This window comes from Typopeltis vanoorti, chromosome 4, assembly GCF_054136105.1.
Source record: "Typopeltis vanoorti isolate ZY-2024b chromosome 4, IOZ_Tvanoo_1.0, whole genome shotgun sequence".
NCBI lineage: Eukaryota > Metazoa > Arthropoda > Arachnida > Uropygi > Thelyphonidae > Typopeltis > Typopeltis vanoorti.
Window position 1 is genome coordinate 40,166,423 of NC_143552.1, and position 16,251 is coordinate 40,182,673.

A 16,251-nucleotide genomic window follows, 5' to 3' on the forward strand; every position below is an offset into this window, starting at 1 on the left:
GTATATCATCATCTGCATAAAGCAAACAGCTGATATTAACATTTCTAATTTTGATATCAGGTTTTAATACCACTTTCCTTCATAATATGATCCATATATATAATGAATAATAGAGGGGATAATGTACTCCTTGTCTGACACAAGATTTAACATTAAACCATCTTCCGATACTTCCTTCAATTCTAACAACTCAAATAAAGACTAAGTATTGCTTAATATAATGCCCCACTGATACCATACAACTGTAGTGTTTTGAATAGCTTCTCTCTCTCTTGGTGCCTTGTCATATGCTTTTTCCAGATCTACAAAACTTAAATACAGATCTTGGTTATATTCTCATGCTTTTTCGACTATTTGTCGTAAAGTGAAGATCTGATCCTGACAGCCTCTACTTGGCCTGAGTCCGGCTTGTTTTTCACCAAGCTTCTCTTCCATACTCCTTCTCAACCATTTCATACGTATAATGGCATAAATCTTACCAGGAACACTCAGTAACGAAATACCTCTGTAATTCTCACATTCAGTTTTATTTTCAAATTATGCCCTATACCATCACATGAAATAAGCTGATAACCACTACACATGTATTTCAGATTAAAATGTTATGATCAGTTGATTGAGTTCAAGGAAAGGTATAACAGGTATTGCATGAATAATGGGTAAAACATGGAAATTTTTCAAGCTATTTCATACCTCCAATAAACAGGGTAGTGGTTCACACACACACTAGTATGAACTACCAGCTATAGACAATCACATATATCCATACCCATTGCAGGAATGATATCCATAGTCTTTTGGGTTGGAAAATGTGGATACACTAACCACATAGCCAGGTATACCTTCATATTTGAGAATTTCTAGTGGAATGTCATCTACTACAACTACTTTTCCACATCTCATGTTTTCAATGGTTTTTTTCTACCTGACGTATTTGATATGTACCATGCGGTCACATTGTTTCATTCAGCAGTCTTACAAAGTAATTTCCAAATTTATAATATCTTTACTTCCAGTTTTCATGTCACTTTTATCATCTCAGATTACTTTCACATTAGTTTTTTCCATTTCCATCAAATCTTTTTAATAGCTTCCAGAATGCTTTCCCACCTCTTGATATCTATTGCTCATGTTCTTGCTTTCTCTGCATTCTCTCAGAGAACACTGCCAAGCACTTTTGATACACTTTCTTATTTTTAACTGCTTTTAAATTCCTAAATCCTCAATGGAGTTCTGATTTTTCCAGCCTTGTAGACAATCTCAACACATGCTTCTCTGGCAGAATCAATTGATCAATATTTTCTTACACACTTTTCCTTATAATATAATATTCAATTGCATCTTGCTCAAAACTAAATGGTGATCATTTCATATTTCAAATGCTCTGTATACTCTGAGTCCTGAACTAGTGTGACAATGATGCATACAAATTTGTGCACATTAGGTACTGGGACAGTGTTAATAATAACAAGTCCTGAACAGAAATCCAACAAGTACTGAACATTACTATTAGCTTTGCTCTTTTCTTCAAAATACATTTCTGGTATTCATTTCCTACTCTGCTGTTTAAATTTTCAACAAGGACCCAAATTTTCTTTTTTCTTTGTGTCAGTGCGTTCTCTAAAGCCTCAAGAAATTCCTCCACTTCTTTCTTAGAAGACCCCCCCCCCCAATCTTCATGGGACAAAAGGCATAAAAACAAGTTTGGTCAACCAATTCCTCATCTTGACATTTGCTCATATCACTCTACTTAATACTGCCTGCTATGCAAGATTTTCCTCATATTTAGTGTTGAATACTATAGCTACAACTTCTTTTCCCTAATCATTACTGGCTGAGTAACGTATTTGTTTTCTTAGAAGAATCTCACCTGTTTTTCTTTTTTCTCTTCTTTGTTTGGGTAACACCTATCATGTTATAATCCAATTCATCTGCTAATTTCATTTCTTTTCTGTTGATACTTCTTATGTTAATGGTGCTAATCTTGAACTCTATTGATTTGCTTGGCCTTATTTAAGCAGGAGACAACCCAGATGGTATGAAATTCCATCATTTTATTTTGATTTAAGCCCAATTACAGTTTGGTCAGCTAAATTCCAAATTGCTAGACAATCCTCATTTGTTCCGTATCCAGGTAGATGCCTACTAATGGGGTGCATCACAATTGGACATTAAGTTAGAATACTTGATCAATTCTCCATATTCTTTAAAAGACTATGCGGAGATCTCTTTATCCAACTATTGCAGAGTCTAAAAGACAGAAGTCTTGAAAGAAGATGAAAGGACCCCCTGAAGGCCAAGAGATCTAAGCATTTGGCTAATATTTCAGAAATGCCTTTAATATAAGGAATGTTAATGTGAAACCATTTCTTGGGAGGAAGATTGCAATGCATCAATAGAGTATTAGCGACTACAGGGTTTCTTCATCCTCCTCCTCCCAAAACATGGTTCATCACATTACTTATTTGAAAAGCATTTTGGATAGCAAATTGCTTAGATCTCTATTGGCCTTCAGGTGTCCTTTCACCCGGTTAAAAAAGAGGTCCATCTTTTTTAGGTCTGCAAAGGATAAACTTCTGCATTTAGTCAACACTGGTGTTCATTAAATTCCCTGCTGTTGTGAGTAATCATACTTAGGCCAAACTAGTAGATAGCTGGATGCATGAGAGAGATTTGTGCCATAATTTTAAGACTAGTTACAACAGAGACAAGGAAATAAAATAATAAACTTTAACTGCTATATATTTCAAAATGAAATTTACAGGTCACTATCAGTGGCAGGACAGCTAGTAGTACAAGGTAGAACAATAATATTAATAATGAATTGTTTAAATAGTACAAGCCACAGAATATAAAATGAACAAAGTGATATGTGTGAAAAAAAAAAAAAAATTACTGATATCTGATGAGAATGAGGCTTTCCCAGATTTTCAATAAGGAGATGCAGCTGTTCTGATTCAGATTAGGATGATGAAGTATGGCTTTGGCACTCTTCTTAAATGAATGTTCAAACTTGAAGCAACATCGATGGAGTAAACACGTTCTAAACCAAAAGATTCTGTGGTTAGGATCAGTTCCATGTTGCACCAGGTCAGATTTCTTATTAATGATGTAGGATTGGTGTTCTTTTAATATGTTTTCCACAGAATGTCCAGTCTGTCAAAAACAAGAAAGGTGGCAATCACAGGGAACTTGGTAGATGCTAGGCAGAGAAAGAGGAGATTGTTTATTTTTAGAAGAAGAAAAATCATAATCAAAGTTTGTTCAACAGAATAAATATAGGCACGAGGTAATATTTCTTGAGGAATCTTGAAAATGATATGAAAATGCCAGAAATATATGGAATTGGGACTCTCTCTCTCTTTATACTGTTTCTGCTTTGCTGGAGGTAACTTTGTAAGAATCAGAAATATGTCGTAAAGTCCATTTTGAGAAGTCATTAAATGCATAATATGTTGATGTTTAGAACTTCTTGTTTGAGATCTTGTGGGTTGGACCATACATAAACATTCAATGTAGTAGAGCTTTTATAATTGCAAATTTTTGTGAAGGATGGTGTCCAGATTGTTGTTGTACGTAGTGACCAGTGAAGGTAGGTTTGCGATAGTGGAAGCAGTAAGTTTACCTGGAGAGTAGGAGAACAAGATATCTATTCTGGTTTATTGTTTAATTGTTCAATTTCCAAGGTAAATTTTATCTTGGAGTGTAGATTATTTATTTTCACAAGAAAGGCTGGTAAGGTGTCTTCCTTATGAGTCCAGACCAGACAAGATGAAAAAAAAAAAAAAAACATCATGACATACTGCACCCAAAAAGAAGGCTGAGGTTGTCTAGAGAAGAAGAGGATTTCTCCTAAGTGTTCTACATAAAAATTTACTAGAACAGGGAAAATGGGCTTTCCATGGACGTTCCTTCTATTTGCTTGTAATATTTAATCCCTGTTCACCAATATGCCTCTTGAATTCAAGAGGCACATTAGTGAACAAGGATTAAATGTCAAAACCAATCATTAAATCTGTTGGTTGAAGGAACAGGTTCCTCACTTTCACTAAAAAAATTTGAGGCATTTCTTATGAAGGAGAGGGAGTGAGCAATTTGGGAATTTAATAGTAAGTAGGAGAATCAATAAGTAAGAGAATTAATGCAATCTATGATTGGGTGGAGAGGCACACCTTCTTTATGGATCTCAGGTAGACCATAAAAGCGGGCGGGGGGGGAGATATGGGCAAAGTAGGGCTCTAGTTTATGTATGGCATCTGAGTCAAAACTGGTGACACTTTGTCAAGTGTACTCTACAATGTGTTTTTTTGATTCTCAGAAACCTCTTCCCAACAACCCTGAAACAGTGTGGAGAGTCCCAATTCGATATACTGCTGGCATTTCAGAACCAATCTGGCCTAGCACAACATGGAATTAACACTAACTGCAGATGTTCAACCTTTTATTTAAGGAAAGCATCAAAGCCTTGTTCCATCACCCTAATCTGAATTGGAATGCCTACCCCTCCTTATCAAAAATTTGGGAAAGCCTCATTCTTAACAGACATCAATAATTTCTTTTTTTTAATATATCAATTACTGCAGCTCATGCATATCACACTGTTCCTTTTATACCATCATGTAGCTCATACTATTTCATATAAACCATTGTTAACATAATCCTTCTACCAATAGCCTTGCTGCCACTGATAATATGTAAATTTCAGGTTGAAAATTTGGCAATTAGTTTGTTATTTTATTTCCTTGGGTGAATGCATAATCTGGTCTTAGAAGACTAGTGGATGTTCATCATGATAAATATTTCAATTATATTCAATTTGATGAGTCAGAACAGACTAAACTTGCATAACATGCCATCTCCACTGAACACCGAGTCTTTTGGAATAAGATTACGGCTCTTCATAAAAGCAATTCTCTCTAAGAACATTTACACAAAGAAAGTTGTGAAGATTTGCTTCACCATCCAAACTGAACAGAAATGATGAATGAAGTTATCTCTTATGAGAAATAGTTCTTCTTCACATCTTATCAGATGCAATAGTTTATATATATCACACCCATTCATGAAAGGCAGCAAAACTCAGAGGACATGAGTACTGTTTGTGGGCAAGAGGGTAAGAAGAAAGGAGGAATCTGTTGACAACTTTTTTGAACAGTTAACGATTAGTCTGTGGGAAAGATAGAGTGAGGGAAATTGTTTCAAAAAAGAGAGAGATGAAATGAAAGAGGAGGCAAAAAAGTTGTTTCAGCAAGTTTGAAGCTAGATGGGTATTGACCAGAAGCTGCTCTTGTTCTTATAGTTTTGGAGGAAATTGAGAGAATTTTAGTGGCCAGTTCAGCAGAACCTGTCCATGAAAGTACCTGTAGAACAGACATAAGGCAGAATCTAAATGTCTGTAAGAACAGAACTGGAATGGATCTGAGAGAAAGAGATAATCAATTAACCAGATTGACGCCTTCTGGATAGTATTAAGCAATTTTAGAGAAGATTTCAGTGCATCACACCAAATGTCTGAGCAGTATTCAACAGTTGGGTGGATTTGGATTCTATATAGAGTTAGATGCTATACATGTCAGAAGTAGTACTTTGAACAAAAAAGTACACTGAGTGTTTTGGCAGCTGCAGAATCTATGAAAGATTGTGTTTGTGTCTGGAAGGCTCTGGAATATGCATGTCTGGAATATGCATGAGCTGCAGTAATTGATATATTAAAAAAAAGAAATTATTGATGTCTGTTAAGAATGTGTCTGGAAGGCTAACATTTTGATCATGTCTGGACATTATCAAAATGTTAGAGAAAGGGACATGAGATCTTTCTGGCAAGAGATTAGACAGAACTGAGTATTGGGCATTAAAGTATACATGAGTTTAGTAACATCAGTAATTGCAGATCTTTAGGTTTTTAACAACTGGGCACTACAGGGAATGTGTATATGTTTCTATGTCAGTGGGTGTGTATGTGGAGTGTGTATTTTTACTTTCTTTTGTGCATGCAATCCAGTTCAGTGCACCATTAATAAATTACTCCCTCCACTCTGTGTGGCTTAACTCTTAATTTCAAAATGAAAAGAAAACACTGAAACTAAACTCAAAATGTAACTTGCACACATATCCCAGGACATCCCATAAATATCCTATCTTTTAAATTCATTAAACCATTAAAAGACTGAGTCTTTAAACACTTTATAACAAAAATAAAATCCTTTAATTTATAAAAAGAACTGAAACGTATGCAATGTAAAATCAATTCAACTTAATTATACAAGTGCCAGTATATTATTCAAACAACATCTCCGAACAACACACAAAACACTTTAATGTTCACAACTTCCCTTCCTTTCAATGACATAATTTAAGTTATTATCCTTTATGGATATAACTTCTGGAACTTTTAGTTCACACAGGAGAAAGACCAACACAAAAAATGCTCTATAATAAGACAGCCACATAAGTCAGTCAAATTCTTCTTGCATCTTAAAATCACAGAGCAGTAAAGAAAAAATAACTTGCCTTCATCCAAGATGCTTCAATAACTTGATTCATTTTCTATATGAAAGTAACAACAAACTCTACTGAATAAATTACTGAAAACCTAATCTTTGCCTTCTTCATGAAAGGTTCTAAATAATATAACTAAAACCTTATCAACAATTTGAATAAGTTTTAAACAGAAAATCCTAAATAACTTTAGGATTTTCTGTTTAAAACTTTTTACTGGACTCACTTCTGTATGAACTGGATAACAATAAAATTCTTCCTTTCAGTTTTAACTGAGTGAAATGCTATATGAACTACTAAAAACTTCACTTTCTCTCGGTCTTTCATTTCTAACTCTTTTAATTTCTGTTTAGTCTTTGTGTATTGAAGACATAGAAATTCCACAATTTTTCTCCTGCTGTGTTCCTTTCCCACTTCGTTTAAACAGCTGAATATTCGGCAATGTTCAATAATGTTCTTTACACTTCTATACATATTCAGAAATACAATAAAGCAACTTCTGCTCCAGTCCACCATTGCAGGCACCATTGCTGGTTTCATCATTGTGCTTGAAACAGTAATACACCTCTGTCCAAAAAGAAACCGAACTTTTGGAAAATAAAAGAAACTAGTGGTGCCATCTGTTGTATCTTTTTGTTGTCAAAAGCAGCAACCTTCATTAGTGTTGTGTCAACTGTTTATGACATTTGTTTCATTAGAAGCCGAGTTACAATGCCAAGAATGATAGTGTGTTTTGACGAACGAACAGTCGGTCATCATGGCATTCATGCCATACGCGACGAATTCTCGCTATCAATTGCTTCAAAATTTTGAGATAAAACTCACCATTGACCGTTTGGCCAGGCAGAATGAATTCTTTGGATAATGCCCTTGGAATCGTAGAAACAAATCAGCATTGTCTTTACTTTGGACTTCTCCAAGCGACATTTTTTTGGATGCCCTTCTTCTGGTGGTCTCCACTCAGCACTCTACCGCTTTATTTCGGGCTAATACTCAAAATACCACGTTTCGTCACCAGTAATGATCGTTTCAAGGAATTCTGAGTCCTTATGAGCAGTTTTAATGAGGTCCTTGCAGTGTTCAATTCAATTCAATACATTTTTTGGTTGTTGGTCAACTTGTGGGGAACAAATCGCAAATTCAATTTACAAAGACCCACACTCTTGGTCAAAATGTTGTGCACAGTTGATTTTGGAATCCCAAATTCACCTTCACTCAATCTCATGGACGATTTGGGGTTTTCTTTGATGAAATCACACATTTTTTGGATGTTAACTTCGCTCAGTTCAGTTTTTGGACGGCCCAGCTTTTAGTCGTCCTCAAATGTCTCACGACCACTTTGAAATCGCTTAAACCACTTGTAAACTTGAATACGGGATAAGCATTCATCACTGTATGCTTTTTTGAAGCATTTGATGCATTTCAGTAAAACGTTTACCAAGTTTAACACAAAAGTCAATCGCAGCTGTTTGAAACTCATTTTCCGACCATTCATCAAAACATACTGTCACTCTTGGCACTATAACTTGGCTTCTAATTAAACAAATGTCATAAACAATTGACAACACTAATGAAGGTTGCCGCTTTCAACAACAAAAAGACACAACAGGTGGCACCACTAGTTTCTTCTATTTTTGAAAAGTTAGGTTTCTTTTTGGACAGATGTTGTAAAGTTATTTTCATAATGTAGAAGTTATTAAATTATAATTTCATGAAAACAGCAAAAATTTATAACAGTTCTTCAGTTCATAATCTTATGCAATGAGGTAAGTTCACTTAATTACTTCCAATAATACAGTGGTAACCTTCAGTTCTCCTGTCAGTAACAACATAACAAATTGCATTAATACAAACAGCACCAACATTTCAACACTGAACAGCTCAAACAAAATGACAATTACATTCCAGTATCTAAGTTAAATAGATTTATTTTATATCTAGGCAAGACCTTAAGTGACCAAAAATAAAAACATCTCAGAATGTCTTGCTCATGACATACAAAATGAAACATATGCTTAACTACTTTTAACTTTAATTCATTTTTAAATTTGTGGGATATCTGAATTTTAATACAGATATTATACATGGGTCAAATGAAAAGGAAGAATAGCGTATGGTTATGAATAAAGCTATAATTGGATTTAAAGTTACAGAATTTGGGGAAAGGGATACTCCTGCAGTGGTGGAGGACACAAGCAGAGGAAACGGTCTACCATGACTAGTAGTGAGTGACCAGCAAGAAAGCTGGTGACTCAGTTGCAGAGGATGAAAGGCAGACTGTAGAATGATAAATTAAACTTGTCAAGAAATTATATTCTTGTTTTATGTTTTACCCAAATGCAAGCAAACAAAGTATGCAAATGAAGTACATTCATAACTAGGCCACTTGTATATAGAGGCTGATGACTTCACGTTAATTGCCTTTGTACCCCACAACGTCAAGCACACACCTTTCTTTGGACATGTATCACTGCAGAAGTTATACATTTCCCATCATTAGATGGGAAATGTATAACTTCTGCAATGATACAGCCTTGGTGTCTCTTCTGGGTCTGGCTCTCACTAATGAGACCACAGGGCAGGTCTGGGTAGTGGTCCTTCCCATAATGCATAGAATTACACATGTCCAAAAGGAAGTGTGCTTTGCATTATGGGATACAAAGGCAATTAATGGTCATCAGCCTTGATATACAAGTAGCCTAGTCATGAATGTACTCCACATGCAAACTTTGTTTGCTTACACTTGGATAAGGTATTAATAATAATAAGTTTACTTTAATAATAAGAAATGAAATAAAGTAAAAAATAATAATAAATAAAAATTTCCCACTCTAAAATGTACCTCTAGAAATCAGTATCGATTAAATACCAATTCTTAAGGTTGGACTCCCAGATGGAACCATATCAAGTTTTTGATAATTACAGTTTTTACTTTCTAGAATATTACTCAATACAAACAAATGTCATAAAAAATGCAAATAAGATTAGGAAAACCTTAATCAGCAGATTTCAAAATAGTAATGGCATTATACTTACTTAGAGGATCCCAACTAAAAAAAATTTCATCTAAATAAAAAAGTGTGTGATGAGAAACCAAATTTAAAGGCTGCCTGTCCCAGATTTTGTTTGTTTAATACAAATATATACTTTTTTACCCTATTACATAATACTAAAAATCAATACTGTACCATGCTAGAATCGCTGGCACTACGCCCACCAGGCATGATATCCAAAGAAAGATCCATGGTAAAGAGTTTGTAGAAAGAATCACACACAGAAGCCAACACTGCTTTATGAACTGAAAACCCAACTTTCCCTGCAAGAAAGATTACATCTGTATATGTCTGGCTTTGGAACAGAGCAAGCATATCATCTTCAAACTGGGCACAAGGTACAGTTAACTCGGGTGGAGGTGGTTCAGGAGGGCAAAATGGTATCTGGAAAGAAAGAAATTTATAATATATGTTACACACACACACACACACACACACACACACACACACACACACACACACACACACACACACACACAGTACCACCTTTATAACAAAGAACAAAGTATTTATTTATATATATTCAAGAATAGTCATGGTTTCCTTAATTAACTCATTCGCATGTTGGATGAGTTAATGAGGTTGGCCACACATTCTTGCTTCGAATGTTTAGTCTTGGATCAACAAGTGGCAAATAGAGATCAGCATTAACAATAAGAAGTCAATGAATTTAGAATTATTATTATTATTATTATTATTATTTGACACCTCCACGGAGTCCAAAGACTCATCGAGAGAGGGCACCTACTCTACAACTCTGTTTCCACCACACAATCCACCAACTGACTGCACTACACAAACGCCATCTACTGCCAACAACCACCAATACTAGTATTTCCACAACCATCCATGCCCACAGTGGGACTGGAACCCGCAGCCTTGTGGCTGGAGAGCGGATATGCTAACCACTCAGCCAGCCAGGATGGCAAAAGAATGCCATCAAAACAATTTTCATAAAAAAGGTTATGCAAAAATTTATGAATCAATATATAAGTACTGGTCTGTGTGAACAGGTGTTCTCTAAATTTGAAAAGCTAAGTTATCTTCAGGTGACTAAAGGTAACTTAGCCTTTTTCAGCTTACACATGGTAACCAGAAAATGTAGATATCCTCATTATCTGGTTTACTGTGTGGTCACCAAATAATGAGGTTATCTACAGAGGAAAATAAATAGCACTTCAGAGTCTATTTTTATTGAAAATGCTAACCAAAGTAACGTGAAAAATAATATGAAGTGTTTAGATAATAATAAAAGCTCAGGATCTGATGGTTAGCAGCAAAAATGCTGAAGATCATTAATAAATACCATATTGGACTTCTGACAAAACTTTATGACAAAACTGAATGTCTTTAGAAAATGGAATACTTCAGGATAGCTTAAAATTAGCTGTTTTTAACATACCAATCTTTAAAGTAGGAGAAAAAATTTTATAACTATAGACAAATATCAAATATCAATTTTTTTCCAGTAATCACAAAGGCAGGAAAATAGTAATACTAAGAAAGCAATTCTTATGTAATATTTGATTCATTATACAAGTGGCTTAAGAGATTCAAAAATTACTTGACAAACAGAAAAACATGTATGATTATATAAGACATTTGTTAACTACTTTAACTTTGAAAACAGGGATTAGTGTTAAGGAAAAATCTTATTTTTAGTATTATAAATGAATTTTGCAGTTTAGTCACACAATTCTCTGACTTGTTTTTCAAATTATACAGCCTTAGCATACAAAGCTGACACACTAGCTCAGCTCCATTGATATAGCTGACTCTAACTTACTAATAATCTGATCATGATTTACCAAAATCAAATTGTATTAGCATTGTGAAAAAATGTTTAACAAAGTTTATATATGGTGAATTAATAAAACAAATATTTTAATTGGCATCAAAATGTTGCCATTTAAAATGTATTACTAAACAACAGTATAATTGTTTCTTTTACATGTACTTTTATGTGTTTTTGGAAAGTAACTTGAAATGAAAAAACTTAAAAAATTACTTGACTAAAAAGGATGATTGAAATATATGCACGTTTATACAAAAATAACATTTAATTTGCCAAATATTTCGGTCTGAATATTACAGACCATCTTCAGTGGCTACATAGGAATAGTTTTAAAAAACAAGGTGGAATACGAACAATTGATCATTCAGAGAACAAGCCGCATGATGTCATATCACTAAGTATTAGAACAGTAAACATTTTTAAAGTCATAATTAAAGATATTTATTCAGAAATTCATGTAATAATTGTAATATTCAAACCGAAATATTTGGCAAATTAAATGTTATTCTTGTGTAAACGTGTATATATTTCTAATCATTATGTCACAAGTATCGTCAAAGAATTAAAAAGGACGGTTTCTTGTACAGGTTTTATTATTTGAAATAAACTGTATTAAGGAAATTTATGTACACCTTGCATTACTTGGGTCTATCCAATAATGAAAAATAAAAATATGCACTTGAGGAGGACTATGAAATAAATCCTCAAAATATCTATACAACCTAATTAATATCCACAAAATAAATCTATATAAGCTAATCACTGTACATGCAATGCATTTGAGATTCTTAGGATATTGCAAAATCTCAATGTAAAGACAGCTGTGGAATTAGATGGGATATCAGCTTGCATTTTACAAGACGGTGCAAGGGAACTGGCAATGCCTCTAACAAAGCTCTTTAATTTAAATCTCAGTTCTGGCAAAGTTCCAAGAGAGTGGAAATAGGGCAAAATAATTCCTTTGCATAAGGGAAGCTCTAAGACTACAGTCGCAAATTATAGACCAATCAGTATCTCAGGAATGGTGGTAAAAGTACTGGTAAAGTTGGTCAAAAAGAGAACTTAGGAATGGGTGGATAAGAATATAATACTCTATGAATAACATGGCTTAGTGAAGAGTTGGTCATGCTTTAGTAATTTACTAACTCCTTATAACAGAGTGACAACTGAGTTGGATAAAGATGATTCTGATGGATTTTGCAAAGGCATTTGACAGAATACCATATGGAACATTCTTATGCAAACTAGAACAAATGCTGATGGGTATGACACTCGTTATATGGATACGAGAGTGGCTGATGAATAGATACCAAAATACGGTACACGAAAGAGCATAATCCAGAAGAATGTAGGTAACATGCCACAAGGTTCTGAGAGCCATTACTGTTTAATTTGTACATAAATGATATAGGAAGTAATCTGAAGGGAAATATTCAGTTGTTTGCTAATGGTGCAAAACTGGGTAGATTAATAGTATTAAGGAAATTTATAGTATTATAGTATAGTATTGTGGGATAATTTAAATAGGCTGTCAGTATAGGTAAAAGATAATGGGTATCAGATCAATGTGGAGAAATGTAAAGTCATGCATTTTGGGATAAATAGATTATAAGCCGTGTATGACATTGATGTAACTGTACCCCAAGAAATAGATGAAACTAGGGATTTGGTTTGGGAGTGGTAACAGATGGAAAGTTGAAGTTTAGAGGGAATATTGCTAAGGTTTCCAAGGTAGCTCATAGAATTTTGCAGCTATCGAATAATGCACTAAAAAGAGACAAGGAAGTTGTTATTCCTCTTTATAAGGCCTTGACACATTCACAGCTGGACTACTGTGCTCAGGTCTAGTCACCTGGGTTTCTTGGGGATGAGGAAGCAATATAGAGGATCCAGAGGCAAGTGCCGAAGATGCCAAGTGGTCTGTAGAATGCTCTCTATAAGGATAGACTGAGGATTTGTCCATGGCAGAAGTTGGTTGACAGACAAAAAAAAAAAAAAAAAGAGGGAATGTGATGGAAATGTTTAAGTTACTTAAAGAGTTTTATAGGATTAATTCAGGGGAAGCGTTTCAGCACTTGGCCACAAGGGGAAGAATATGAGGTCATCCCTGGAAGTTGAGTAAGAGTTTAGTTAGTAGGGAGAGGAAGATTGGTTTTTTTCGCTTGGAGAGTGGTGAATGAATAGAACAGGTTGCCAGAGACAATCCTGAGTGCTTTGTATGCTAATGGATTCAAGGAGAGGTATGATAGATATTGTGTGGATAGTTTAGTTTTCCCATGATAAGTCTTTGGACTACATGGAGGTGCCTGCATAATAATAATAATGTATTTATATAAGTAAACAAGAAATCTTGTTTTCTGTATTAAGAGAATGAAATCATTAGTTGTCTTACAAGTGGATAAATGCAACTTCTCAAATTTAAATTTTTTTTAAATAAAAGGCATGTAAAATTAATATAAATTATATTTTATTTAAATTGTGAAATTAATGAATTCAAAATATTCCTTAATTACATAATTATTACTACCTCTGGCATGGGAAAAAAACAGCAACAATACTATTGATAACTTAGCCAATTATGTGACTCCAATCCTCTAACCCTGTCTTTGAGAATATATCTTACCTGAAGCAGTGGACGTTGGACATGCTTCAAATTTGTCATCCAGAACCTTTGTTGTCTTCGTGATAAGAGGGCTGCCCTTATAACATTCTCAAATACTTCATTAACACCATAATGTGTTAATACACTGGTTTCATAATATGGAGCTCCAATTTCCTTTGCTACTAAACGTCCTTGTTCTGGTGAAAGAATATCACTTTCTCGTAGTGGTCTACAGGGAAAGGAAAAAAAAAATTTACTCGCTACTGTAAAAGTAAAATATTCATCACATGAATAAAACAATAATACACATACTCATATAGCATGCATAAACAACTACACTACCAACCACAGCAGGACAAGGGAAAATAAAAAAAAGTAATGTGGTACCTTCCAAATTCGGGAAACCTGCTTGACACACATGGATGGTTTCCCCTGTAAAACACAAAGGATGATATTACACTGCCAGATATTAGCTACACATCACCCTGAGTGCAGTTAAACTAGTTAAATACTTTCAGTAGTTACATAATTCTATCAAAAATACAGCGAAAAAAAGAAAAAAAAAGACAGCAAACATTTCAGTTTCAGAAAAAGATTAAAACTATATTTCTGTACACAGGAACATCTTGAATTCATGAGGGAATAATTTCACACACAATTTCAATTATATAGAAGAGTGATTGAGGAGTTCAAATTTAAGGGAAATGTTCAGTTAAATACAATCGGTGAGAGTAGCATTTGATCAACTGTTCAAATCAAATGTAAGTGCACTTTCATTTACCTCAAGCTTATATTTTTGAAGCTATAATCAAAATGCTTCTGGAATGGTTATAATATTGTTGTTCCAGTATATTTCATTTTATGTAATAGAAGAAGAGGCTGCTGAATCATCTACTACCAAGCATATCACTCTAGCTGTATGTGCAAGTCAATCAGAAGTAAAAATCTACTGAATAATAATACATCAAATAAGGTTATGTGCAACTAGACTGTTAATTTTAGTTTGAAAATGGAGGCTAAATTACACTGGATTACAAATATATTCTTTCTTAATTTCATATCATCATCATCAAATTCCTGCCATGTACCCTTAAGGGGTATACAGGATTTCATATTTCATCCTTAATTTAACCAAGTATAAACAAACAAAAGTATGCATGAAATAGCTTTAGAATATATATGTGTGTGTGTGTGCGCGCACACGTGTGTATGTGTGTGTGCATGTGTGTGGAGTCAGTTTTGAAAACCATTTTTGCCAATTTAAAAACTGCACTTAATACATAATTCTGTATGTGAATTAACTTCACATCAAGTTATCCTCTGTATCCTTGAATGCATAGCAAATTCTTCTCAGGGACATGTATATGATGAAGACTTGGTTTCTTAAATACAGAATTATGTATTAAGTGCAGTTTTAAATTGGCAAAAATGGTTTTCAAAACTGACAGATCAATCAATCTTCAGTGTACTATTTTTCAGGTAATTTTTGCATACATTTTCTGATACATGAAACAGAATATCCAAAGAGAAGTAATAATAAGTAAATAAGGATGAACATGCATGCAATAAATAGATGAGGATCAAATACAAGAGGTGGTGTCACTACCCAAAATTTTCATTAAAAGGTTTAGCATGATCTAAATAATTCATGTTAACTTTTTATAACTGACTCACAAAATTAAAAAATAAAAATAATTTATTCAGTTGCAGTTATTTTACTAGATTCCAACCCAGCTTCTTCAAAGCATAAAAATACTTACCACAGAAGCACTACAATCAAGAAAATGCAAAGCTAATTCAAACTGTAATGGAAAAAATACTAATATATGTACTATGATGCCTGTCTCTAGAATTAACTATAATATAGTGTATGGCAATTTGGATAAAAGTGGTATCAATATGATAATCTCTGAACTTATGCATAAATTAATGCAACCAGAATTGTTGAAGTTCAGAGAGTGCGTCATTACCAATGCTGATTCCAAACAGTCTCTTAGATTTGTAACAGTTTCTATTGAACATAATAGTTTTATTTCATATAATCCTTTGTAAAAGGATGTCCAAGCCAAGACTAACAGATTACATGATCTGTACTTTGAATTGTTACTGTACCTTGGTATTTTCTTTCCCCATTTTTACTGTGATTCTTTCAGAAATTCCTCCTAATGTAAATCCTGCCAGTAAACAGGTAGACTAATGGCAAACATCTACATGTTTGCCATTAGTATACCTGTTATTAGGAGTAGAGGTAAAATAATCCTTTTATTTTTGTACGATTACATCCATCACTGGTGAAACTGATG

At 34.0% G+C, this 16,251-nt stretch overlaps 1 protein-coding gene across 2 annotated transcripts in view; it reads right to left on the reverse strand.

The window, feature by feature from the left end:
* The window catches only part of RhoBTB (Rho-related BTB domain containing), a 397,556-nt gene that overhangs the window by 216,763 nt on the left and 164,542 nt on the right, over nucleotides 1-16,251 (reverse strand). For both annotated transcript variants that reach the window (XM_090391753.1, XM_090391754.1), the window contains 3 exons: nucleotides 14,336-14,380; nucleotides 13,970-14,177; nucleotides 9,687-9,935 (listed from right to left, as the gene is read on the reverse strand). In XM_090391753.1, the coding sequence (XP_090247879.1) occupies nucleotides 9,687-9,935; nucleotides 13,970-14,177; nucleotides 14,336-14,380 (502 nt within the window). The remainder of the gene's footprint in view (nucleotides 1-9,686; nucleotides 9,936-13,969; nucleotides 14,178-14,335; nucleotides 14,381-16,251) is intronic.